The 27,010-nt window shown below is 40.8% G+C and overlaps 1 protein-coding gene across 1 annotated transcript in view; it reads right to left on the minus strand.

Annotated features, from left to right (window-relative positions):
- The window catches only part of OGFOD3 (2-oxoglutarate and iron dependent oxygenase domain containing 3), a 129,548-nt gene that overhangs the window by 59,494 nt on the left and 43,044 nt on the right, over positions 1-27,010 (minus strand). Inside the window, exons 5-6 of the mRNA XM_063456016.1 lie at positions 18,725-18,789; positions 17,765-17,821 (exon numbers count right to left, since the gene is read on the minus strand). Of these exons, the coding sequence (XP_063312086.1) occupies positions 17,765-17,821; positions 18,725-18,789 (122 nt within the window). The remainder of the gene's footprint in view (positions 1-17,764; positions 17,822-18,724; positions 18,790-27,010) is intronic.

Consider the following 27,010-nt stretch of genomic DNA (forward strand, 5'->3'; position numbering starts at 1 on the left):
ACAATGGACAGTACCTTTGCGTGAGTCTAGGTTTTAAAACACACATTTGAGATAAGAGTATACTTTAAATGCAGTACATAATAGCTATGTCTGTGAACTCATGTTATCAGTTTTATTATATATGATTAAAAGTATAATCTGTGACCTTCCTGAAAGGAAGCTGTGACCTCAGATTGGGTACCCCCCACGATCCTTTGGGAGACTTAAATTGCTTTTGTGCACCTCCATTCATCAGTTGTTCCACCAAACCAGGTCAAAGAGGAAAGAATTTTTGCAATTCCGTGTAAAATGCACAATGAAACAGTTATACTGTACCAGAGTATCATGGAAAAGTAAGTAAAAGTAATTTGCATTAAGTGCCTTATCTGTGCCCTTTCAAAAGGCAGTTGTAATATCTACTGTGTAACTGACTGGCAAAGCATCATGGGAGCTGTAGCATCACTTAAAGAATACTTCTAGATAGTACCGGAACTCTTCTTGGAAACCATTAGCTCCTTATTTTGGATTCACCTCAAATACACATTTACAAGGTTATTCATTAAATTCCGAACTATCACAAATTAAAGGAAAACTAAGCAAATATAGCTTATAAAGAAATATTATCCAAATCATAGCACTGAATACAGAAAAGCGAGTGAGTACAGCACTGACGTGTGCTCATGACAAATGAAGCACCAGGAGCTGAAGAGGACCAGGGGATGGTTATGGTGGCATCTGCAATGGACAGCTTCAAAATATACAAAGACCCCAGAAGGTAACAGAACTGCTTTAAAGTGTCCTTTATTTGTAGACATTTGTATACGTCGCAGTACACGGTTGGCTTGAATTGATTCACATTATTGCGGCGATATAGCTGGTCCTGAATATGTTACATTTGGTGCCTTCCTCTACTTTAGGATTGTTGAACCATGGAAAACACTATACTAGCTCTGGTGGGCAGTTAGTAGGCATTGAAGTGTCTGTCAAAACGAAGTGTTAAAAAAAAAAAAAAAAAAAATGTTTTGAGTGATACTGAAACACGGCCTCGTTCGTAAGAATCCACCATGATTACAGGAATGACAAACAATTCCACTAAGGTTAGTTTGGCTTAGGGGTTACCGGTTTTCAGTATGCTGTATACTGTAACTCTAGTTAAGAGTGATTAGTGTTAAAGCCCACAGAATCTTCAACATCCACTAAAGTTAGAGGGTATACAGCAGTACCCCAAACTTACGAGTACACAGGATTACAGAGCAAGATAAATAGAGTGCTGCTTTAATTTCAATGCCATTATATTACAGCATTGCTATGATGAGGCATGCTCTTTTTATCTGTATAATGTCGTATTTTATGGAATATTTTATACAATATTATTTTGAAGACTTATTAAGGTCTTCAATACTGCTGATTATAAATGACAGCTAAATTGCCTCCGTGAAACATGTCAATGCCTGCGCTCACTCGTATTTTCCTTCAAACTAGGTTACTGATTAATCTGGTTAATTAAGGCTCCCCGCTGTTGCTTAACATGGATGAGCACACAAAATCTAGGGTGCTAATCAGCTTAATTAAACACGAATTGAGCTTTCAAACTGGTTAGTTGCTGGAATAGTAATTACAGCGCACCAGATAGTTTATTGCCCTGAGCACAGAGAGGTATTTAGAGGCAGTCAATACATGTGTCTCTACATTTTTAAGAAAAATCCAACCGTTTTACATGGGAAATTAAGCTTAGCCTAGAAGGGCAATCAACTCCTCTGCGAAAGGGGGCTGCAATGAACAACTCAACATCCTGGTATTCCAGGAGCTAAAAGAGGGGCAGGTCAAGAGGTAGGGGATCATCTATTTTCCTAAGAATCTCAGCCAGTCAAAGACAGCTTTTGGATAGGCGTAGGTGCCAAGGTAAGTACGCAAACCCTAAACTAAGTTTATCATGAGTGAAACAAAGAATAGCAGTATAAATTCGGACCTTAGAGTGTACGGGTTTAACGCAAGGCCTTTAGCAGGTAAAATATCCAAGTCAAGGAGAACAAGCCGAGGTCAGGGATTCCAGAAATAGGAGTACAGAGATTAGAGTAGTTGGACAATCCAATACAGATAAGCAAGAGAACACAGATGATCCGAAACGAGTGACTGGATTCACAAGGAAACCATGACAGAGCACTGAACCAATGCAAGAGCAAAGTATTTATACGTTTAAGGTGTGAACTTGATAGCCATGCCCCCAAAACTTTGTCGGCAATCACGAAGTTTGTGAGTGTCATTAAAAAGGGGCGGAGCCATAAATTTGATGTCAAGCGCCTACAGAGGACCCAGAGAGGGAAAATGTTGTGGTGCAGACTTGGGAAAGTCGAAGCACCACGTGATCGGCTCAGCACCAGGGTATGTACCCTCACATTAAGTTAAAGGAACCCTTGCAACAAAAAAGTACTTTGGCTGGCTAAGGCTAATAGGATTAGAGACACATCATAGCTGAAATGTTATTTGTTAGTAGAGAAGGAGATGAAAAGTTTCATGAGGATAAATTTTGCATTTTTACAAAGCCTTCTCCTGAGTATTGAACAAAGAACAAGCTTTTGGACAGATAAAAGAACAATCAAAGAGAAAGGCTTATTTACTAAATTAATTATTGGGATTTCAAAGAGAATTTGAAATCAAAGGCCACAATAACCTGACTGAAAAAAAAAATCTTTAAGTGGTTTACGTATCTAGTTCGTCTATTTTGCCCGAAAAGTTCAAATTCACTTTGAACTCCCAACAATTGATAATTTAATAAATAAAATATATATATAGTGTCTTTTTCACGTTCTCTTCTCAACTCTTTAAAACACTATTTGTGGCGATTCCAGTAGTTACATGAATTATAATATTTAAAAAACACAATGCAGTTGGTATGGTGCATATATTATTTGTATGCAAATTGCACAGTTGGTTGTTCTAAAGATTCCTTTTACTGGACACTTCAAAAATACAATACTTAGATGGAACTTTTATTTTCACATCCTATTGCAGACCTGCCGGATAGTGTCACAAGTTTCTGCAACAGTTTAATACCGAAAACCAATTGAAAGATTAAAGATATAGACTCTGCTGCAACAATTTTAATAACTGATTGTGTCTTATTTAAAAAAATAAATAAATAAACATTGTTGCGTTTCGCAATATGAAAGGTCATTGATGCATCGGGGCACTCAGTAGAGCAAAATGTTCACTTATATTATTCTGTTTAGCAAATAAAAATGAGCAAAATTAAGCATAATTAAAAAAAAGAAAAATACTTCCGACTCTTAGTGGATGAAAATTCACATATTGACACACCAGGGCTACATTTGCTCCAAACAACAGGAACTCAACTACAAATTGTTTATTGGATGGTATAGAACGCCTGAGAGAATACATCATATGCTGCCTGAGGCCCCTGAGACCTGCTGGGGATGTGAGGAACAGGTGGGTTCGGATCTCCATATCTGGTGGTCCTGCAACAAAATAACCCCTTTCTGGACTGACATCCACGCAAAAATAAAAGACATACTAGACTCAGATATCCAATTTCAGTCGCTACAGATGCTACTCCAACACACCACAATGCCTATATCAAGGTATAAGAAATCGTTACCAGGCACCTTCTAAAAGCAGTCAAACTTATAATCCCGGTCAGATGGCGCTCCACCAAGGTACACACTCTCAAACAGTGGATGGACAAGGTTGAAGAGATACGCGAGATGGAAATGCTCACAGCATCCCTGAAGGGAAGTACGGAATGCTACCTGCAAATGTGGACCCCTTGGATTAACTACATGACCCGACGTTCAACCAAAAAACTAAACCATACCTGCACCCTGGGTACAGAAATGTGATGGACAGGATGCAAAGATATTACTTCAGGGCCCAGGGCTGGAACACATAGGTGGGTGTTCTAGCGCCTCATCAGCCTGGGGGGGTGCAGCCTGATCCGTGGGGGGTTGGGGGGAACGTCGGGGCGATTCCATGTGTGATAATCTATGCTTATGCTTCTGCCAACAATCCTATGTATGATTATGCATCTTACGAACTTATCGATTTCACCCGACCTAACACTCCTAGTTTATTTTTATATCTTCTAACGGTTTGACTGTTAATATTTGCCTACAGACATTGGAGATATACTATTGTACAATGCCTATTGATACTGTTATCTTGTATCTGCGCTCCTCAATTTATATGTAACACGTGAAACGAAAGATTGTCAAAAAAAAATACAGACAATAAGGTTGTAATGTTATAGGGTCTCACACGCAGGGGGAATAGGAGATGGAAACACATTCCTAAAAGTATTGTACATACATTGAAACAATTCTCACGAGATGTGGGAGAGGGTAAATTAAAAACGATTAAAATAACAGTTACAACCAAAAGGTCGTAACTTCATAATCCTGCTCTGTTTTTTACTATTCTGCCCCTTTTGACATGGTGGACCACCCACTTCAATTCATAAACATTGTCTGCATAACACTGCTCTTTCTTCATTCTTGTAATTTGTTTTATAAATTGTATTAAACCTGCAAACATCTAAACATTACGTATTGTATAAAATGGGCTGGATTCTCTTAGCAGCGTTTACTCTGCTTACTGAATAGCAATTTTTCCATAGACTTCATTGGAGAAATTCCCATTCATTAACCAACGTAAACATTTACTCTGCTAAGAAAATAGAACCTGATATATCAAAAACAGAATTGTCCCGATACCTGTTAGGACTACGCTTTCTGTGTGTGCTACGCATTCCAGCAACCTGTGTCATTCCTACGTCATGTCTAATGCTGGTAGTCACATTATTTAATGGGACTCGAGGTCCATGAGTCAATTTTGACGCACAGTTGCATGTGTCATTTGTTTAATGTCGCCCTCTTATCTTTTTGGCATTGCAGCAATCATGCTGGTTAATCAGACAGTTTCTGGTGCTATTTGGACCATCTCTGCACTTTGTGCTTTGCCCTGATGTGGTTTCCTTGTCGCCATCCAATAGTGCGTTATATTTCATTGTTCTATTTCGCATTCTGATCCTGGCTAGTTTCCGACTATTGTTAACTCTGTAATCCTCAAACTCAGCATGCCTTTTTTTACTCTGCTTTTAGCCTGTTCCTCATGCTGTTATCTGTATCTGGTTTTGCCTTCAGTCCAGTTCTGCATGTAGGGCTGGTAATATTGTGACATGAAGGCTTTTTACTTCCTCTATCAACTACTAACCCTCCTTTATCAGACTTTCTACAAGTCAGTGGTTTTACCATCAATCTTCCCCTATGAAGTCAATGTTCAAAACCTGCAACTTCCATTTTCAAATGTAAAACAGCCCATCCATCCCCTTTTGAAGGTCTTTATAAAGGCAGAGATTTCACATTTCCTTCTACCCATACCAATTCATACCAGAAGGGTAGAGCAATCAGCTGACACTCTTAGCCAATCACAGCCACCCACACTGCTGCTCAGACTAATGTTTCCTAATTAGCCCACGTAGCACAGAGAGGATGGGATGCTGAACACTCATGTTTAGCAATTAAACATTAAAAATTGTTTAACGATGAATGGAAGGACAGAGACAAGGCACTCCAGATACTATAACCAACTTAATGGAATGGACAGTTACAGTGCCTAAAGCTAAATAGGTTTGGTGCTTAGGATATCCCTTTAATCTGTCCACATCTGTAGACAAAATGACATTTTCTAGAATTAGAAAGTGCATTGCATCTCTAATCACCCACTCTTACCATGACATAATCCTTTATATAATATCATATACAGTTAGAACCAGGTTATAAAGTTGTTAAATTTTCCCTTTTGTAGAGAGTGACAGCTGCTGGATGGGTTAGTTAGTATCTCTGTTAAACAAAACATCTACAAATAGCTACAAAACAAAACCACATGAACAGCTAAAGTTACAGACACTATTACACTAGAACCAGATAGTTTAAGAGGTTATTCAGAAAGCACTGTGCTACATAATATGCTACTGTTTTACAAATATAATGAAACTGAGATTTTATAGCCTAATTAGCCAAGATGTGCAATTTTCCTAATTTCATGTCCCATTAAAGACAGCCATTGCAAGTCGTGCTGCTGACTTAAAGGACCACTCTAGGCACCCAGACCACTTCAGCATAATGAAGTGGTCTGGGTGCTAGGTCCAGCTAGGGTTAACCCATTTTTTTATAAACATAGCAGTTTCAGAGAAACTGCTATGTTTATAAATGGGTTAATCCAGCCCTCAAAACCTCTAGTGGCTGTCTCACTGACAGCCGCTAGAGGCGCTTGCGTGATTCTCACTGTGAAAATCACAGTGAGAGCACGCAAGCGTCCATAGGAAAGCATTGATAATGCTTTCCTATGAGACCGGCTGAATGCGCGCTCAGCTCTTGCCGCGCGTGCGCATTCAGCCGAATGGGAGGAGAGGAGGAGGATCGGAGGAGAAGAGCTCCCCGCCCGGCGCTGGAGAAAGGTAAGTTTTAACCCTTTCCTCCCCCCAGAGCCCGGCGGGAGGGGGTCCCTGAGGGTGGGGGCACCCTCAGGGCACTATGGTGCCAGGAAAATGAGTATGTTTTCCTGGCACTATAGTGGTCCTTTAATGCAAGTAAGAGGCAGACAGCAGAGGTGACCTGCAGATCCTATACAGTATATCATCTCATAATGTGCCCTAGTGACATCTGTTGGTTTTCAGGCCCTTTAATATAAGCTACTGTCGCTCCCTTCAAGTATGATAGACGTTACCGACAGAAATCTGACCCCGGTCATTCCCATTCGTCACAATATCAATAAAGGGTAATGAAAGATTGCAATAAAACACATTTTATGTGGGTCTGACTTATCCAAACAAGTACACAGTTGTACATAAAATCATAGCAAATTCAAATCTTATGGGTTTTTTGTGACACTGGACATGCTTGGAGTCTTCTAAATAACAGTTCTTAATATAATTGTTATAACAGATCTAATATTTATCAACTAATTTTAAAAACTGCACAGCATTTTGTGCATTACAGCTCAAATTAATAATATATATATATATATATATATATATATATATATATATATATATAGGATGCCAAAATACCAGAGTATTGCAGTGTGCAATGATACCTTTTTTATTTGACCAACATAATATTTCAAAGACAAGATGTGCCTGAAAGTAAGAGGTGCAGGTTGGCTGAGAATAACCAGAAGTAAATAAACAAACGAGAGTCAATAAGCTGGTTAACCCCTTAAGGACAGAGCTTCAGAAGCTTGACTTACGCTTAATGACACAAGCAATTTTTGCATTTTCTTGCTGTTTGCGTTCAACTGCAATTTGCATCTCTCTCATTTATTGCACCGACACATATTATATACTGTTTTTTAAAGGACAGAAAGGGCTTTAATTTGATATAACATATATATATATAAATGCTTACTTATTATAAAAAAAATACAGAAAAATGCAAAAAAAATGAAAAATATTGTTTTTTTTTACAGTTTTTGCAATCATAATGTGTTCATAATTAGTGCAGGTTAAGGAAAGTAATTAAAAATAAATTAATTTATTTGTTCTGATTTACAGAATATATAATGTGTCTGGGATTTTCAGGTTTTTTTGGTAGTTACAGGTCACAAAGCACAAGGAGTAAAATACAATTTTAATGTGGAGCGATTTTAGAATTTGGTATGTTTGTCTTGTAAGCCTAATAGCCATAAAATAAAACAAAATTGCCACACAAAAGTATATATTTATATAAAGTAGACATCACAGGCTATTTACCTAAGGTTGTTTTGACACTTTCTACGTAGCCATTTTACCGCCAACCTCTGCTAAATATTGGAGTAAAATTGTGTTTTTTGGGGGTTTTCGCACACAAACGTATAACAAAGAACTTCTCATGTGTATTTTGTAAAGTTGGTGTGTGCTATTCCTGTACAAAGTTTTATTATGTGTTCAGTTACTTCTGCTGAGTACAACGGTACCCCCATTGTATGTCTTTGGCACTATTTCGTGAAGCTACAGTGCCATATAGGAGACCTGTCCTTTTCAGTATTCACAGTAGAATTTTGAGAGACGGATTTAATGAGCCTATGCTTCCATTTGGGGTATTATAACAGTTTGACTGTTCAAAAACCCCCACAAAGGCCTACCATTTGTAAAAGTAGACACTCCACGGTATCTCATAAGGTGCATATTGTGCCTTAACATGCCCCCATTTTTTTACCATTACATGCCAAAGTATGTGGTAAAAAATTATTTTGGGCATTTTTTACATACGGATTGAATTTTTGCTGGGCATTTTGTATATTTCATATGTGCCACTAAGTTCAAACCCCCCAAATTATGCTCAGCTAAGTCTTCTGAGTAAAAGGACACCCCCATTGTATGTCTATGGCACTATTTCGTGAAGCTACAGTGCCATACAGGAGACCTGTCCTTTTCAGTATTCACAGTAGAATTTTGAGAGACGGATTTAATGAGCCTATGCTTCCATTTGGGGTATTATAACAGTTTGACTGTTCAAAAAAAACCACAAAGGCCTACCATTTGTAAAAGTAGACACTCCAGGGTATATCATAAGGTGCATTTTGTGCCTTAGCATGCCCCCATTTTTTCACCAATATATGCCAAAGTATGTGGTAAAAAACAATTTTGTGCATTTTTTGACATACGGATTGCATTTTTGCTGGGCATTTTGTATATTTCATATGTGCCACTAAGTTCAAAACCTCCAAATTATGGTCAGCTAAGTCTTCTGAGTAAAAAGACACCCCCAATGAATGTCTTTGGCACTATTTTGTGAAGCTACAGTGGCATATTGGAGACCAAGCCATATCAGTTTTTACAGAACTTTGAATTTTGACGCTGGGCCTATGTGCAATTTCCAAGCATATTCGTAAGTTTTAAATTCAAACTACCCCACAAAGGCCTACCATTTCTTAAAGTAGACACCCCAGGGTATTTCAAAAGGCATATTTTGAACCTTAGCGTGGTATAATTTTTCCGCTAGCTTGTACCAGGTGTAGTGGTAATAAGCGTTTTTTCTGCCTTTTTGACACACAAAGTGAGTTTGCACAGTATATTTTGCAAACCTTATGTGTGCTACGACTGTATAATACTTCATATGTTGCTCAGCTATGTCAGCTGAGTACAAAAATACCCCCGTATGTACCTTTGCCAGGTATATGTGGACATCAGTGGGGCACATTTGGGACATAGCCATTCCAGTTTTTTTCAAACTTTAAATTTTTACGCTGTGCCCATGTCCCATTTTAGAGTATTTTACCAGGCTATATAATTCAAACTACCCCACAAAGGCATACCATTTCTTAAAGAAGACATCCCAGGGTATTTCAAAAGGCATATTTTGAACCTTAGTGTGGGATCATTTTTCCGCTTGCTTGTACCAGGTGTAGTGGTAATAAGCGTTTTTTCTGCCTTTTTGACACACAAAGTGAGTTTGCACAGTATATTTTGCAAACCTTATGTGTACCACCACTCTATAATACTTTATATGTTGCTCAGCTATGTCGGCTGAGTACAAAAATACCCCCGTATGTACCTTTGCCAGGTATATGTGGACATCGGAGGGGCACATTTGGGACACAGCCATTCCATTTTTTTTCAAACTTTAAATTTTTACGCTGTGCCCATGTCCCATTTTAGAGTATTTTACCAGGCTATATAATCCAAATACCCCATAAAGCCATACCATTTCTTAAAGAAGACATCCCAGGGTATTTCAAAAGGCATATTTTGAACCTTAGCGTGGCATCATTTTTCCGCTAGCTTGTACCAGGTGTAGTGGTAATGAGCGTTATTAAATTAATTTTTTAACTTTTTAAAACTTTTTTTACTTTTTAAAACTATTTTTTTAACTTTTGTTTTGCTTATTCATTTTTTTAAAGTTTCCTAAACTTTCGTAAAACTTTTTTTTACAGATTTAACATTTTTCTAAGCTTTTTCTTTTACCGTTAACCCCTAACTAGCAGTAAGCAGCACTAACAGTAAATTCCCCATTTTCCATAACTCCCACCCACCCCAGCTAGCAAAATATTTAATTATACAATATTGAAATTAGTTAATTAAATTAATTTAACCCCTGAGGGTTAAAAAATAAATAAAAGTTAATCGTCAGGGGTTAAAAAAAAAATTAGATCACAGTATAATACCGTGATCTGTATTTTGATCACTGTAGGCAGTGATAGACTGGCAGGGAAGGGGTTAATTTTTATTTGGACTGGGTAAAGGGTTTATTTTTTTTTTTTTTTTTTACTTAAACGTTATTAAAACTTTTTTTTAACTTAATTTTTTAACTTTTTAAAGCTTATTTTAAAACTTTTTTTAACGTTAACCCCTAGTTAGCCTAACACTAAATCCCCCAATTCCCCACTAACTTCCACCCTCCCCAGCTAGCTAAATTTATAATTTTAAAATATTTAAATTAATTAATAAAATAAATTTAACCCCTGAGGGTTAAAAAAAAAGAATTAACCCTCAGGGGTTAAAAAAAAAAAATCAGATCATATTAAAATGTAATCCCTGCCAATTGATCACTGTAGTCAGTGATCAATTGGCAGGGAAGGGGTTAATTTTTTATTAATATGGGTAAAGGGGGGTGGGATTTTAATTTAACTTTTTTTTTTACACACCAGGGGGCAGGATCACTGAAGATCCGTCTCCCTGCACTTCACACTGAACCCGGAAGTGCAGGGAGGCGGAGGTGAGTATGCAGAGCACATGTGCCCGCTCAGACATGCTGTCAGAGCGGGCACATGTGCTGGGACAGCCCGATCCGGTGCTCCCGGTCTGCCTCTAATACAGAGGCAGACCGGAGCACCATTAACCCCACGATCGCCGCGATTGCGGCGATCTGGGGTTAATTTTACCGCGTGACGGACGAGGTCCGTCATCCGTCGTTAAGGGTATCCCCTGGATGACGGACCTCGTCCGTCACCCGTCGTGAAGGGGTTAAAAAGAAAAAAGAAAGAAAAACAAACAAACAAGAAAACAGCAGAGCAGGGCATGCAAGTATATAGCTGCATATAACATCAGTTGTTTTAAGTGTCAAACTCCATCAGTTAGTCCAATAAAAAAAAGGTATCATTGCATACTGGCATCTTGTCTACTGAACTAATACGGCTAATCCAATCTACACTACATATGTATATATATATATATACACACACAGATATATATATATCTATATATTCATTTTTTTGTTACAAATGATCAGCTTACCTTTAGTTTTTATAAATGATGGGCAACATTTGAGCAACCAATGTTTGGGAATTTCCTGTGAAACTCAGCTGACCTTCTGGGTATTACATTATATACATATATATGTATACACACTATACACTGATCAGCCACAACATTAAAAACACTGACAGGTGAAGTAAATAACATTGATAATAATGTTACAATGGAACCTGTCAATGGGTGGGATATATTAGGCGGCAAGTAAACAGTCAGTTCCTGAAATGTATGTGTTGAAGCAGGATAAACGGGCAAGTGAAGAGATGTGAGTGATGGCTAGTTGACTGGGTCAGAGGATCTCCAAAACGGCAAGTCTTGTGGGGTGTTCCTGGTATGCAGTGGTTAGCAAGGAAGGACAGCTGGTGAACCAGCGTCAGAGTCATGGGCGTTCAAGGCTCATTGATGCACATTGGGAGTGAAGGCTAGCCCATCTGGTCCAATCCCACTGAAGAGCTACTGTAGCTCAAAAACCTAGTGCTTTCAATGATAAAAAGGTGTCAGAGCACACTGCGTATTGCAAGCTGAGTAGCCACAGAACAGTCAGAGAGCCCATGTTAATCGCTGTTCCATTGGTATGTGAGCGTCAGAACTGGACCATGGAGCAATTGAAGGAGGTTGCCTGGTCTGAAGAATGACGTCTCATTAAATCAAGTAAATGGCCGGGTGAGTGTGCATCGTTTACCTGGGGAAGAGATGGCAGTAGGATGTACTATGGGAAGAATGGCAGTAGTCTCTTTCTGCAGAATAATGTACCCTGTCACACTGTACAAATTGTTCAGAAATGTTTTGAAGAACAAGACAAAGAATTAAAGTACCACTCTAGGCACCCAGACCACTTCAGCTTAATGAAGTGGTCTGGGTGCCAGGTCCTGCTAGGGTTAACCCATTTTTTTTATAAACATAGCAGTTTCAGAGAAACTGCTATGTTTATAATAGGGTTAAGCCTTCCCCCTAATCCTCTAGTGGCTGTCTCATTGACAGCCGCTAGAGGCGCTTGCGTGATTCTCACTGTGAAAATCACAGTGAGAGCACGCAAGCGTCCATAGGAAAGCATTGTAAATGCTTTCCTATGCGACCAGCTGAATGCGCACGCAGCTCTTGCCGCGCGTGCGCATTCAGCCGACGGGGCGGAGAGGAGGAGGAGAGCTCCCCGCCCAGCACTGGAAAAAGGTACGTTTTACCCCTTTTCCCCTTTCCAGAGCCGGGCGGGAGGGGGACCCTGAGGGTGGGGGCACCCTCAGGGCACTCTAGTACCAGGAAAACGAGTATGTTTTCCTGGCACTAGAGTGGTCCTTTAAATGTATTGCCTTGGCCTCCAAATTCTGGTGGTCTCAATCCAATTTGGCATCTATGGGATGTGCTGGAGCTAGAAATATGTTCCGTGAAGGCCCCACCTCTCAACTTGTAGTACTTAATAGGACCTGCTGCTAATGTCTTAGTGCCAGATACCACGGGACACGTTCAGAGGTCCATGCCTTAATCTATCAGAGATATTTTGGCAGCATGAGGGGTCCTACGCTATATTTGGTAGGTGGTTTCAATGCTGTAGCTGATCAGTGTATAGCCAAAAGGTATGTGGACAAGGTTTAAAATCCAATTTATTCCCAAAGATATTCAGTGGGATTAAGATCTGGGCTCTGTTCAGGCCACTTGAGTTCTTCCACACCAAACTCGATAAACCATGTCTTCATGGACCTCCCTTTGTGCAAAGGGGCACAGTCATACTGGAACAGGAAAGGACCTTCCCCAATAGGGTCACAAAGTTGGAAGTTCCTAGTAGCCTAAAATGTATTTGTACCCTATAGCATTAAGATGACACTAACATGGGGCGGAGCTTGACAGCCAAGCAGTATGGACGCACTTCTGTAGAGCTCCTAAACAAAAGCGTCAAATCCCCTATAATCGACGGCCCCGCAGTGCCATCCAAGCCAGAGACCTTTAAAAAACTACCCCTAAACTGCGGGCACCAAGCTGATGCCTTTCCAGTACACGAACAAGGGTAGAAAAACGAGGAAAGGCACCCGGGCCTACCTCGACCTCCGTGCCTTTACAGCCGCATCCCTGATACCGGAGCTGACAACTAGCGACACGGGAGCCGACCCGACATTACAAGCGAACAGCACCCACCTCACGAATGATATGGGACGCCGGTCTCAAAAACCACAGACGGGTGAGAGCCAAAACACCCGCGACATCGGCACCATGCTTCAGCGCTCCTCGACCTCCAAGATGGCGGCCCGCGAAGCTACAGGCGCGGATCTCGGAGACACAAGCACAGAACACAACGGGGCACCGACTCATGCTATTACTGTGTCCCTAGTAGAGCAGGAAGCGGAGAGAAATGCACTTGCACCGGCCACCAAGCAGGACATATTAAACCTCCTGCGAGAACTGAGACAATCATCAAATGCCGACCTGGATCTCATCAGGACAGAAGTCCAAGCGGTAACAGCACGCACACGGGCATCAGAAGAGGATATTGCAGACTTAAGACATGAGGTGACAGGACTCAGGGAATCCCTGCAGAACGTACAGTCCGCTCAGTCTGCACTCCTCATGAGAGCCGACCTCGCTGAGGACCGCAGCCGTTGTGCTAACATTAAAATCAGGGGCATCCCGGACTCCACTGACACGGCCGAACTGCCACAATACATCCGACGGCTGATTACCACAATCTTGCCGCACACTCAGGCCAAAAGGACAGACATTGATGGCTGCTTCCGCATAGCCAAATCCAAGCAGGCTCCCTCCTCCGCTCCTCGAGATGTAATCATCAGGTGTCACTCCCTGTCGGACAAACAACGACTTATGAATGCACTGAAAGGGAAAACCCCGCTCAAGTTCGAGGCAGCACAACTTACCTTCTTCCACGACTTAACGCGAAGCACGCTACAATGGAGAAAATCCTTGAGCATGGTGACATCTCGGCTTAGGGAGGCGGGAATTGAATACAGGTGGTCCTTCCCTAGGGCACTAACAGTCACCAAGAATGGCGCAGCGGTGAAACTCACCTCACCGGAGGAGTCCCACTCCTTCCTCCAGGCAGTGGGACTACCGCCGCAGACCCTGACCCTGGCCGCTCCATCTACCCCACAAACCTGGGACCCAGAACGAATAATTCCTTTCACCCCCAGAGGAGGCGACGGCACCAGAGATGGGTCTGGATGACTGGAACACCGCAAGGACATTTAATGTTATCCTGTTATAAAGTGTTAATGTTCAGCATTTAATTCTCCTTTCCCAAATTCCATGTATAAAGTTGACCTTTTGACCGACATACCCGCTGACCTGACGACCCCCACTCTACATAACTAGCGGCTCCACAACAGGGGGCTAATCCAACCGCGCAGGAGCCTTACGCTCTCACAAGCGCTCCTAAGTATACCCCCCCCCCGTGTCTTCCTGGGTTAGAGGACGTGAATAGCCTCACATAACCGGTATGTTAGCCCCTGGCACCGTACATACCCCACCGAAGCCATAAGTTGACCCAATCACGAGCCATGAGCTCTGGAGATAATCCACGGCTCTTACTAGCCATGCCAAAGCTCAAGTTCAGGACACATACCAAATACCAAGCGGTACACCTTGTGCGCGACGCATACCATAAGAGTACGACGCCTCACAGACACAGACGGCCCCTTAGACACACCTGCAGTGTGAGGGACTTAAGCGTCACTCGCACAGCACAAACAACACACTTCACCTTGTGGCTCTAAGCGTACAGGGTGTATTACACATAAAGCCTTGCATACTCCAAAGTCAGCTGACATTGCAACATGCATATGCTCACCCCACGCTGACATATTCCGAATAAACGAATAATTAATTAACATAAAATACTGTGCATAAATCCATCTTACCAATGTTCTTATATGAATGTCACACAAGATCTTATTATTGTGGTCTGATACCATGCCTGTCTCATCATTGCACAAAGAAAATAAAGAATTAAAAAAAATAAAAAAATACCTGGTTGGTCCGTGGCATACTCATTAGTATAAATTTCTGGTTGCCAGAGTTATATTTTCACTAGCCAATGGCTAGTGGCAGGAGGGAAATATGAGCCCTGTATATATTCCATATTTTTTTAGAGAGATATGAATTGCAGAGGAATTCAAAATTAAATAATAGATACAATTAAAGAATTGTATAGAAATTGGCCCTTATACTAAAATTAATTCTACATAAGCTTACACTCAATGAAGGAAGAGATTTATAAAAAGCAGCTAAAAAGAAAATATAAAGACAGCAATAAGGCTCTCAAATGCCATCTTCTACGTCTATTAAACTGCAGTTGAGAGTATCAAATGATTTCTGAGACTATCAAAAGGCATTGAGGACCGGCGGGGTGACAGTTGGGTGTCAAGTAGCACAAGAAAACATCAAATCATCACATCAGCCAGGGTTGAATGACATCAAGAAGCATCTCCAGGAGAAGTTCACAAAATAATGAGCAATTATAATAATAAGAGGAAAAACAATTTACATGAATGAAATCAACAAAATATAATACAAAATAAAAAAAGAATGAGCAATGGCTATATAAAAGAGGTCATCTTTCAAACAGAATGAAGGCATGGTAGATCTAGTCCAATAAAGACAGATATGAGTATGATCAAATGCTAACTCTACATAAAGTTATCATGTTCAGCAAAGATTCCATGCTGTAAATAACATTCTCAATATTTTGTTGAAAAGAAAAAAAAAGTGAGTGAGTGATATGGACAGTATACTGGGTACTTTACTGCATATTACATGACAAGTAACTTTGCGGTGTTAAATGCGGTGCCAGGTGGTAACTTATCGCAGGTACTGCAGCCAAACATTATTGAGAAGCTTGCAGAAATTTTCAGAGGGCAGGTGTGAAGCTAAAGTTAGTTCCAAGTATAATTAGAGGAACAGAGTGACCAAAAGAAAGGAGCGGAAAAAAAAAAAAATTAAGCGGAAAGGAAAAGGGGAAACTAGATTTTTTTAAAACACATTAGCACATGTTTTTCGGGAATTAGGGACACTATAGGCACCCAGATCACCTCATCCCAACCGTATCATTTTAATGGGATTTCTATAGTGTAAGGATTACAAAGTTGTATTCCTTACACTGTAGTTCCATCTATAGTTTCTCTAAAACTGCAATGATTTACATTGCAGGACTAAAGGGGTCAGGCATTGAGTAGCTTTACACATAGAAAACTATTAAAGGGATCCTATAGTGCCAGGAACACAAACCCTGCCTTAAAGCTCCTCCCCCCCCCTCCCCCCCCCTCCCCCCCAGCTGGGCTTAAGGGGTCAGCCAATTACCTTAATCCAGCTATGTTTTCAGCTGCAGGGTTAAAACTAGGGGGACCTGGCACCCAGACCACTTAATTGAGCTGAAGTGGTCTGGGTGCCTATAGTGGTCCTTTAACCCCTTAAAGGAACACTATAGTCACCTAAATTACTTTAGCTAAATAAAGCAGTTTTAGTGTATAGATCATTCCCCTCCAATTTCACTGCTCAATTCACTGTCATTTAGTAGTTAAATCACTTTGTTTCTGTTTTTGCAGCCCTAGCCACACCTCCCCTGGCTATGATTGACAGAGCCTGCATGAAAAAAAAACTGGTTTCACTTTCAAACAGATGTAATTTACCTTAAATAATTGTATCTCAATCTCTAAATTGAACTTTAATCACATACAGGAGGCTCTTGCAGGGTCTAGCAAGCTATTAACATAGCAGGGGATAAGAAAATCTTTAAACAGAAATTGCAATAAAGAAACCCTAAATAGGGCTCTCTTTACAGGAAGTGTTTATGGAAGGCTGTGCAAGTCACATGCAGGGAGGTGTGACTAGGGTTCATAAACAAATTGATTTAACTCCTAAATGGCAGAGGATTGAGCAGTGAGGCTGCAGGGGCATGTTCTATACACCAAAACTGCTTCATTAAGCTAAAGTTGTTCAGGTGACTATAGTGTCCCTTTAAGGACCAAACTTCTGGAATAAAAGGGAATCATGAAATGTCACACATGTCATGTGTCCTTAAGGGGTTAAACCTGATTGGTGTGGTTTAGTTTTTGCTTGTGGGTAAAAAGAAGCCTTTTAAGAATATAAATATCAACAGTCGGTAGATATTTGTGGCTAAAAACACCGACAGATCAAGAGTTGCGTTGAACACCTTCAAGCTACTACAGTCAACTTCTGCTGATACTGACCACCAGCTAGTATTTAACGCTTTGCAAATTGAACGCATTTAACAATGTGCATATTTTTAACTCATTGCCATACAAATCCCACCAGCACTATACAACAGGATATACTCAGTGCACGCGTGTTTCATCTGCAATCGTCTGAGCAAGTTGCTCTTAGTGTCTGCATACAGAGCACTTACAAATGTCAAATGTATGTGTTGCAAACTACATAGAACATGCTACCAATTGCCACATAGTGAACACCAAATTGTTGCAAAATCAATACAATAGGCATAAAAATTATGCTTATGTTGAGTGGCCATTCCCTGAACACACTACTACTTCTTTAAAAAAAAAAAAAGTTTTTTAAAGTTACCGGTATAGTTGGAAATCTTCCTCAGTCAGGATTTCTCTGACCTTTTCTCCAAAGTATCTGCAGAAGCAAGAAGATAAGCATCTTGTAAAATGGGCGACTATGGGTAATGCAATAATCAAACTAGCATAATCGTAACAATAGGCATGAGAAACAATAAGTCTGGAATTTAAAGAGACGGAGGGACAAGCAGGTCTTATCTGTTTTTCTAATGAGAAATTGATGGATTCCAATAGCTAAAAAGACTTTCTCCGCCGTAGCACTGCAATTCATCTTCTTGGACTCAGAATCATTGATACAAGTTATGCGGTAGAATTGGTGATAAATCATTTTCGGACGTCAGATGCATAGAATGTCACAGGAGTTTAGTTGATAGTGTTGAAATCAAGACTCGAGTTTCAGGGTTTGAGGACTGATTTAGGCAAGTGAAGCAATGAAATGTGACTTCATAGAGGAAATCAAATTGAAGGGTGAAGGGAGCAAGAATGGAAGAGGGCGAAAGGAGGCATTACATATACACTGGGCTCAATACTGGGTACTCTAAAGATGGACAGACCTAAATACTTACATGAATGGATCAATGAGAGAGGAAGAAAACAGAGGGACTAGGTAAAAAGTAGAGATAATATAAACAGTACTCCCCCCCAAAAAAAGGAATTGAGGGGTGATACAAATATAAGGGGTTTATTCACTTTATAGTTGTGAAGAATTAATAATCAAATGGTGCAAAAGAGTATTTTTGTTTCTTAAATTCTGCACAAAATTTGAAATTCTATCTTCAACACACCACCGCTGTTTAGAAAATTTGTGGAGATGGACGGTTGAGATAGTAACAGAGAGAGAAACATTAAATACAGACAGAAGAATAAGAATAAAAGATAGGCTTAGTAAGCCTAGATAGTTGGAGAATCACAAAGAAAAAACTCAAACAAGATAGAACATGACGAATCATCGTCTTCTTACCGGTACATGTTTACGAAATGCTTCCCCATAGACAACGCTCCAGAGTGAAGGTCTAGGATTGAAGCCTGCAAGAGGAATAAAAAGCAACTTAATACATACCTAGCACTTAGCATTATTGAACAGAAAAACAGTTAATTGCTTTATTTTTTATTGTAGTTATTGCTGGCTATTAATATAATGATCACTAACAAGAGAGGATTCTGGGTAACATTCCTGCATGATCCTGACTTAGATGAAGGTAAAACATCTCACTTACTCAGCGAGAGAAAAACGTAACCCATAATACCCTATTATTCAATGTCCTTTTGTTAGCTATGAATTATGCTACACAGGATGTGTTATACAAGAGGCGTTTGCCACGAACAGCAGTAAAGAGCCAATTAGAGAGACTAATACAGAGAGAAACCACATGAATAAAAGTGGAATTTAAGGGGCGTGTGTACATAAAAATGTACATGTAAAACGAAACATATATAACTAGAGTATAAATTACCGACAGTGTTAACATGCAACCCACAGACTCTCTAAAATGGCCATTTAGTTTACATCAACCTGTAGGTGGGCTGGTACCCCTGTAGGGTACCAATCTGGTTGTCTGGGTAACCATTTTAAAAATATTTTTATGGATGCTGCAGAGGTCATGTTTTAAACACTAAGTAAGGGTGAACGCTTGCATTTTTTTTTTCAAATTCGTGTTTTATTGAGTTTTTAAAACAACCTTGTGGGGGGGGGGGGTACAGAAGGAAAGAAGGGTACCTAAAAGTACACCTTAGACAGTTGCATTACAGTTGTTACAAACATATTGCATTTTGTTTTCACAGATATATACAAATGTGTATCTATCCTGTTTTCATTTTTTTGTACCACGTGTTTAGGCGTACAGTCTTCCGGTTTTGCAAAGTTGTCAATATGTGCACGGTAAGTTACAGTGAGCTCTTGGTTTCGGTTATGTAGTCGCACCATCGTAACCAATTATTATGTGTGATGTCTCTATGTCTGGGTGTCGACGTGATTAACATCTCATATCGCAGGTATTGTTGTATTTTGTGGTGTAGCAGCGTTGGTGTCGGGCAAGTCTGTTGTTTCCAGTGGCACGCTATAAGGTTGCGTGCGGTTAGCACCATTAGTATCAATAATTGCTTATCTTGTGGAGAAATATGAGTAGGCATTATTAGAAAAAGACTGATGGTGGGTGACAGTGTTCCATTTACAATTCCCAGAGATTTGCCCAGTCGTTGGACTTCTGTCCACAATGGGAGAATACTCGGGCATTCCCACCAAATATGACTCATGGTGCCTATAGACGTAGTGCAGCGCCAACACGTGTTCAGGGTTGTTGGGTAAATCTTACTCAATTTATATGGTGTGAGGTACCATCGGTACACAAGTTTCTTGTGCGCCTCTATGTGGGTGTAGCAAGAGGTTATGCCTTTTAGTGCTCCAAGTGACCGTAGCCATTGATCATTAGTGATATTTGAGTGTCCTTCTTTGTTCCATTGGATCGCAAAAGCAAAGTCCATTGGAGGAGGATGTTGCCTCAAGGCGGCATATCCTAGGGACAAAGCTTTGGCTTTGATTGGTGTTCTCTGGCATCTGTTATATATAGCGATAAGGTCAAGGTTTAGAGTGGGTGTGTCGCGTCGGAGCTTGTACCATTTCTATAATAATGCTTTTGAGTTGGAGATACGGGAATATGAAGTTGGACGGTATGGCATACTTGAGTTGTATGTCAGGGAAGGGCATTATGGCCCCTTGTTGACAGATATCAGTGATGTGGGTGATGCCCTTGTCTCTCCACTTGTGTAATGATAACCATGGGGAAATGGAATGAAGTGCTGTGATGGGAGCCCACGGGGAAAAGTTTGCAGTATTCGTGTGTTGTTTGTGGAGGTAGTCTCATATTTGGGGCATTTTTGTCCCTGAGATGTTTGGGTGTCCACAGTAGGTCCACTACTGAGTTGTGTGGATAGTAATTGTTTTCAATGTCCACCCATTGGAATGTAAGTGAGGGGGCATGTAGTTTGATTGCTGCCTTATGATAAAGCATAATATTAGGAAGGCCTGTCCCTCCCCTATTTACTGGAGTCTGTAGAAGCACACTCGGGAGGCGTGGTTTCTTATTTTCCCAGACGTATGTATTTATAAGATGTTGGAGTTGTTTGCCTAATGAGGCGGACAAGGGAAGGGGAAGCATTTTAAACACATATAAAAGCTTGGGAAGGATTACCATTTTCACAGCATTAATCCTTCCAAGCCAGGATAACCACACACCTTTCCATTTGTGTAGTGACTGTTTGCATATTTGTGGGAGTGAGGAAAAGTTGAGCGTGTTAATTCCCCTGAGTGTAGCTGCTATTTTCACCCCCAGGTATGTTATATATGTTATAGTTCTCCAGTCGAAGGTATGTTTGTGTTTCAGTGATTGTACCGTCGTTGTCTGCAGTCTGATCGGCAAGGCTTGAGTCTTTAATTAATTAGGTTTATAGTAGGAAATCATGCTATACTCATTGAGGACTTCTAGGAGACAGGACAGGGATTCGTCTGGGTCCGATAGGGTTATGAAAATGTCATCCGCGAACATAGCTAATTTAAAGCCGGTGAACCCTACCTGTACTCCTTTGATACGTGTATGGTTTCTGATTAGATGTGCTAAAGGTTCGAGGGAGAGTACAAATAATAAGGGTGAAAGTGGGCATCCCTGTCTCGTCCCATTTGTGATAGAGAATGGGCTCGAAACGAAGCCTGCATTTGTGACTCTGGCCGAAGGCTGTTCATATAACGCCATGATCCCTTTAATAAAAGACGTTGGGAACCCATATTTAAGCAGTACCTGTTCCATGTAATGCCAATTCAATCTATCGAAGGCCTTCTCCGCGTCCAGCGCTAAGAGAAGACCTTCCATGCGGTGGGATTCCATATGAGCTAATATATTTAGTATTTTTCTGGTATTGTCAGACCTCTGTCTCTGTTTAATAAAACCCGATTGGTCATTATGAACTATACGCATTAGTATTTCTTTCAACCTCTCCGCTAGTAGTTTTGCATATATCTTAGTATCACAGTTCAGTAGGGATATGGGTCGAAAGTTTTGGCATACATCGGCAGGTTTGCCTGGTTTTGGTAGCGTGGATATATGCGCTTGTAGCATCTCTTTCGGCATAGTGCCTTTGGAGAAGCAGTGGTTGATAAGCTGCGTCAGGTGCAGGATTATTGCTCCTGCAAATGTCTGATAGTACAAGTTTGTAAAGCCGTCAGGCCCCGGGGATTTATGTAGGGGCAATTTAGTTATTATTGCAGCCACCTCTGATTCCGTGAATTTGCTCGTGATTTGTGCTATTTCCGTCTCCGTGAGAGTAGGTAGACTGACTTTGGTTAGGAAATCTTGGATTTGGGCAGGGGTGGGAACATGTGTACTCCCTACCTCTTTGAGATTGTATAAGGTACTGTAATACCGTGCAAATTCGTCTACAATGTGTTGCGGGTGTAGGATTTTTTGTTTGTCAGTGGTCAGTAGGTAGGCTATTTTGGAGTTGGGCATGCGCGCTTTGAGCTTAGCTGCAAGTACAGCGCCTGACTTATTACCATGCGCAATCTATGTTTGTACTTGTGTAAAATGTAATTGGTCTTTTCTGTCTCTATGTCTCTCAGTTGAGTGTGTAAGGTTTTGAGGGCATCGCATTGCGTTTGGGAAGGGCTCTGTTTGTTCGCATGAGTTAAGTCCGTTATCTGTTTAATGAGGTTGTTGTATTTAGCAGTTCTTTGTTTGTTTTTATAACTGGCATGTTTAATCAGGCTCCCTCTAATTACGGCTTTATGTGCCAGCCAGATTGTATCAACAGATTGTATCTCCACGGGCCCTGGCCTTTACACTGTGTGCAGAATTATTAGGTAAATGAGTGTTTTGACCACATCATCCTCTTTATGCATGTTGTCTTACTCCAAGCTGTATAGGCTCGAAAGCTTACTACCAATTAAGCATATTAGGTGATGTGCATCTCTGTAATGAGAAGGGGTGTGGTCTAATGACATCAACACCCTATATCAGGTGTGCATAATTATTAGGCAACTTCCTTTCCTTTGGCAAAATGGGTCAAAAGAAGGACTTGACAAGCTCAGAAAAGTCAAAAATAGTGAGATATCTTGCAGAGGGATGCAGCACTCTTAAAATTGCAAAGCTTCTGAAGCGTGATCATCGAACAATCAAGCGTTTCATTCAAAATAGTCAACAGGGTCGCAAGAGAAACCAAGGCGCAAAATAACTGCTCATGAACTGAGAAAAGTCAAGCGTGCAGCTGCCAAGATGCCACTTGCCACCAGTTTGGCCATATTTCAGAGCTGCAACATCACTGGAGTGCCCGAAAGCACAAGGTGTGCAATACTCAGAGACATGGCCAAGGTAAGAAAGGCTGAAAGACGACCACCACTGAACAAGACACACAAGCTGAAACGTCAAGACTGGGCCAAGAAATATCTCAAGACTGATTTTTCTAAGGTTTTATGGACTGATGAAATGAGAGTGAGTCTTGATGGACCAGATGGATGGATTGGTAAAGGGCAGAGAGCTCCAGTCCGACTCAGACGCCAGCAAGGTGGAGGTGGAGTACTGGTTTGGGCTGGTATCATCAAAGATGAGCTTGTGGGGCCTTTTCGGGTTGAGGATGGAGTCAAGCTCAACTCCCAGTTTCTGGAAGACACCTTCTTCAAGCAGTGGTACAGGAAGAAGTCTGCATACTTCAAGAAAAACATGATTTTCATGCAGGACAATGCTCCATCACACGCGTCCAAGTACTCCACAGCGTGGCTGGCAAGAAAGGGTATAAAAGAAGAAAATCTAATGACATGGCCTCCTTGTTCACCTGATCTGAACCCCATTGAGAACCTGTGGTCCATCATCAAATGTGAGATTTACAAGGAGGGAAAACAGTACACCTCTCTGAACAGTGTCTGGGAGGCTGTGGTTGCTGCTGCACGCAATGTTGATGGTGAACAGATCAAAACACTGACAGAATCCATGGATGGCAGGCTTTTGAGTGTCCTTGCAAAGAAAGGTGGCTATATTGGTCACTGATTTGTTTTTGTTATGTTTTTGAATGTCAGAAATGTATATTTGTGAATGTTGAGATGTTATATTGGTTTCACTGGTAAAAATAAATAATTGAAATGGGTATATATTTGTTTTTTGTTAAGTTGCCTAATAATTATGCACAGTAATAGTCACCTGCACACACAGATATCCCCCTAAAATAGCTATAACTAAAAACAAACTAAAAACTACTTCCAAAAATATTCAGCTTTGATATTAATGAGTGTTTTGGGTTCATTGAGAACATGGTTGTTGTTCAATAATAAAATTAATCCTCAAAAATACAACTTGCCTAATAATTCTGCACTCCCTGTATGTGGGAAATGTTCCTGAAGTGTGAGTAGTATAGAAGCATGGTCTGACCAAGTTATTAACCCTATCTGGGCAGTGCATACTTTACGGGTCATGGCGGTGGGTATTAGGAACCTGTCTATTCTGGAGTAAGAATTATAGACTTGTGAGTGGAAGGTGAAATCTTTATCAGATGGGTGTAATATCCTCCATCTGTCCAGTAGGCCTGTTTTGTGTATCGTCTGTCGTATTTGGTGTGCAATGTGGGTGCGTTTTCGTGAAGTTGAATGGTTTACAATGTGGGTGGAAGTCCTGTCTGCAGTACTGTCCAGTATAAAGTTGGTATCACCCCCAATGATCAAGTTGTTACATGGATATTCATTGGCTAAGGATATTATTTTGGAGATAAAGTCGTTTTGGTTTTCTTGCGGACCATACACGTTCAGCAATGTGAATGGGTCATCATTTATAGTGCAATGGATCAAAATGAATCTGCCTTCGTTGTCTCCTATTTTCTTATGGAGCTTAAATGTGACATCCTTGTTGATCAATATAGACACTCCTCTCTTTTTTTTTGGCATACCCTGCATGAAAGCCTAAGGGGAATTGTTTTGATGCGAATTTAGGCATATTAGTCTTGAGAAAATGAGTTTCTTGGAAGAATGCAATTTGGGCTTTCAACTTAGTAGCTTCTGCCAGTGCAAGTCTCCTTTTATGAGGGGAGTTAAGACCTTTAGCATTGAGCGACATTATGTTAAGTGTCATCATTGGTGTGCATCATAGTTTGCCAGATATTCATTGGTAATCTGTTGATGTCGGTGGAGCAGTAACCACCCGTGGTCTATAGTATAATGAGGTGGTGCCCATGCGTTTGTATCACGTGCATTCCCTGCTAGTATTAGGAAGTCCCTAAGATTAGGTTCTATTTGGGTTTCACACTGTAACATAGCATCGTGGATTTTGTTATTCCTTACTGTAAATCTGTGTGGCTGGTATATGCGATTGTCGTGCTCTGTTTGTGCGATTGGTTGGTGGACGTGGATGTCCATAGTTACTGTCAGATACCTCGGGGGGTTTTGGGGTGTAGGGTTCAGGTGGGTTAAATGCCCGAAGGCAACTACGTATAAGAGGACGTGCAGATCTTTTTTCTTCTTTCTCAAGACCGTCGTGGTCATGGGTGTAGGTCAACCATCATAACAGATTACACTGCATCAATATAATATAAGTAACTAAAACTAGAAGAAACTTAATAACAAATTAAAGTAATACATTTCCCATATGCGGTAACTGCCAACATAGTGATATATGCTCACGTATCATCAGGCAATGGGTTTAAGGAATTCAGCGTGTCCATGCTGGAGTATGCATTGAACTGTTCTTCACTTGTAGCTAGATACTGTAAGCCAGTCTTTAGACACCATCTTTGATGATTGATGGCGGGTCTCAGCTTCAGCGTATTTGCCTTGGGTGGGCATAGGGAGGTTCCATTCATTAAGAAGATGGAGTCCTTCTTGTTCCGTGCGAACCTGATGTTCCACTCCATTTCTCCTGATTATGAGGCGGGTGGGATATCTCCATTTATATGGGAGTCCTGCGTCCCGTAGAGTTGCAGTGATGGGCGCAAATTCCTTGTGCTTCGCCAGTGTTGTTGCTGATAAGTCCGTAAATAGTTGAATGCCTGTGAATTTTTCCGGTATTGCACTTGGGTTTCATGCCGTTCTCATAATTTTTTCTTTGGTCGTGAAGTAGTGAACCCGCATCAGCACATCTCGTGGAGCGGTGGGTGCAAGAAATTTAGGGCGCGGTAGCCGATGTATTCTGTCCAGGTGCAATTCTTCATCTTTGAGGTCAGGACATATAGCCTTGAACAGTTTTGCGGCATATTCTAGGTCAGCGGGCTTAATCTCTTCAGGTATGCCGCGCAGGCGGATGTTGCTACGCCTGTCGCGGTCCTCATGATCCGCCACTTTCGCCGCAAGTGCATTCAAGCGTGCTTCAAATGTTTCATAACCAGTGGCAAGGTTATTGTGTGCTGATATTATTTCTTCTGTTTTTTCTTCTAATTGGGAAGTGCGTTCACAGATGGCCTTAATATCCATGCGGACATCTCTAGCAAGTTTGGAAAATTCAGTTTGTAAATTATGTTGTAATTCTTGCATCATTCTGTGCATTGCCGTCTCTGAGGCCGGTATTGTGGGATCCAACGATATAGAAGTGCTGTCACTCCGTTCGGAGTAAGCTGTAGGGGAGTTAGGGCCATCTGCGCCATTTTGAGGTTTCCCTCGCGGCGGAGTTAATGCCGTTATTTGCAGCTCCGCCGAACGGATTTTTGCCTTTTTTGCCGTGCGTTGGGACATAGTTGGAGAAGGTCTCACTAATGCCGATAATTGTGGATCCCCGTGTCGGGTATGCTGGTGTATCGCTGATATAGTATTTACCCCCGTCGGAGCTGATCTCTCACGCGTCCATTATCGTGAGCAGCCAGGCAACGCCCCATTTTTTATTTTTTTTTAAATGTCATCACCACCACTCACACTAAACTTTATATTAAAAAAAATAGATTTATTTTTTTTTAGATAGATTTTGCACTGATTAATAAATATTTTTTCATTCTAGGACAAGCAGGGATTTTCACAGGTGAAAAAAATCAATTCATAGATAAGTGTCAATTACATGGAGATTTTCTAACTAAAATGTTAAGTTTAGAAGAAAGGAAGTGTCCCTCCATTCTCATTAGGGACTGCTTGGTGTCATCAATTGCCATCAAAGCTCTCTCTCCAAACTCTTTCATTGTACATGGTAGGATGCAGAATAGACTTGTAGAATTTAAAATGAGTGTGATGAAGATCAAGCAACGTATCTCAAGTTAAGATATTGTATTCATCTCTCACTCGAAGATCTGAGTGTTACGT

This window comes from Pelobates fuscus, chromosome 5 (assembly GCF_036172605.1).
Source record: "Pelobates fuscus isolate aPelFus1 chromosome 5, aPelFus1.pri, whole genome shotgun sequence".
NCBI classification, from domain to species: domain Eukaryota; kingdom Metazoa; phylum Chordata; class Amphibia; order Anura; family Pelobatidae; genus Pelobates; species Pelobates fuscus.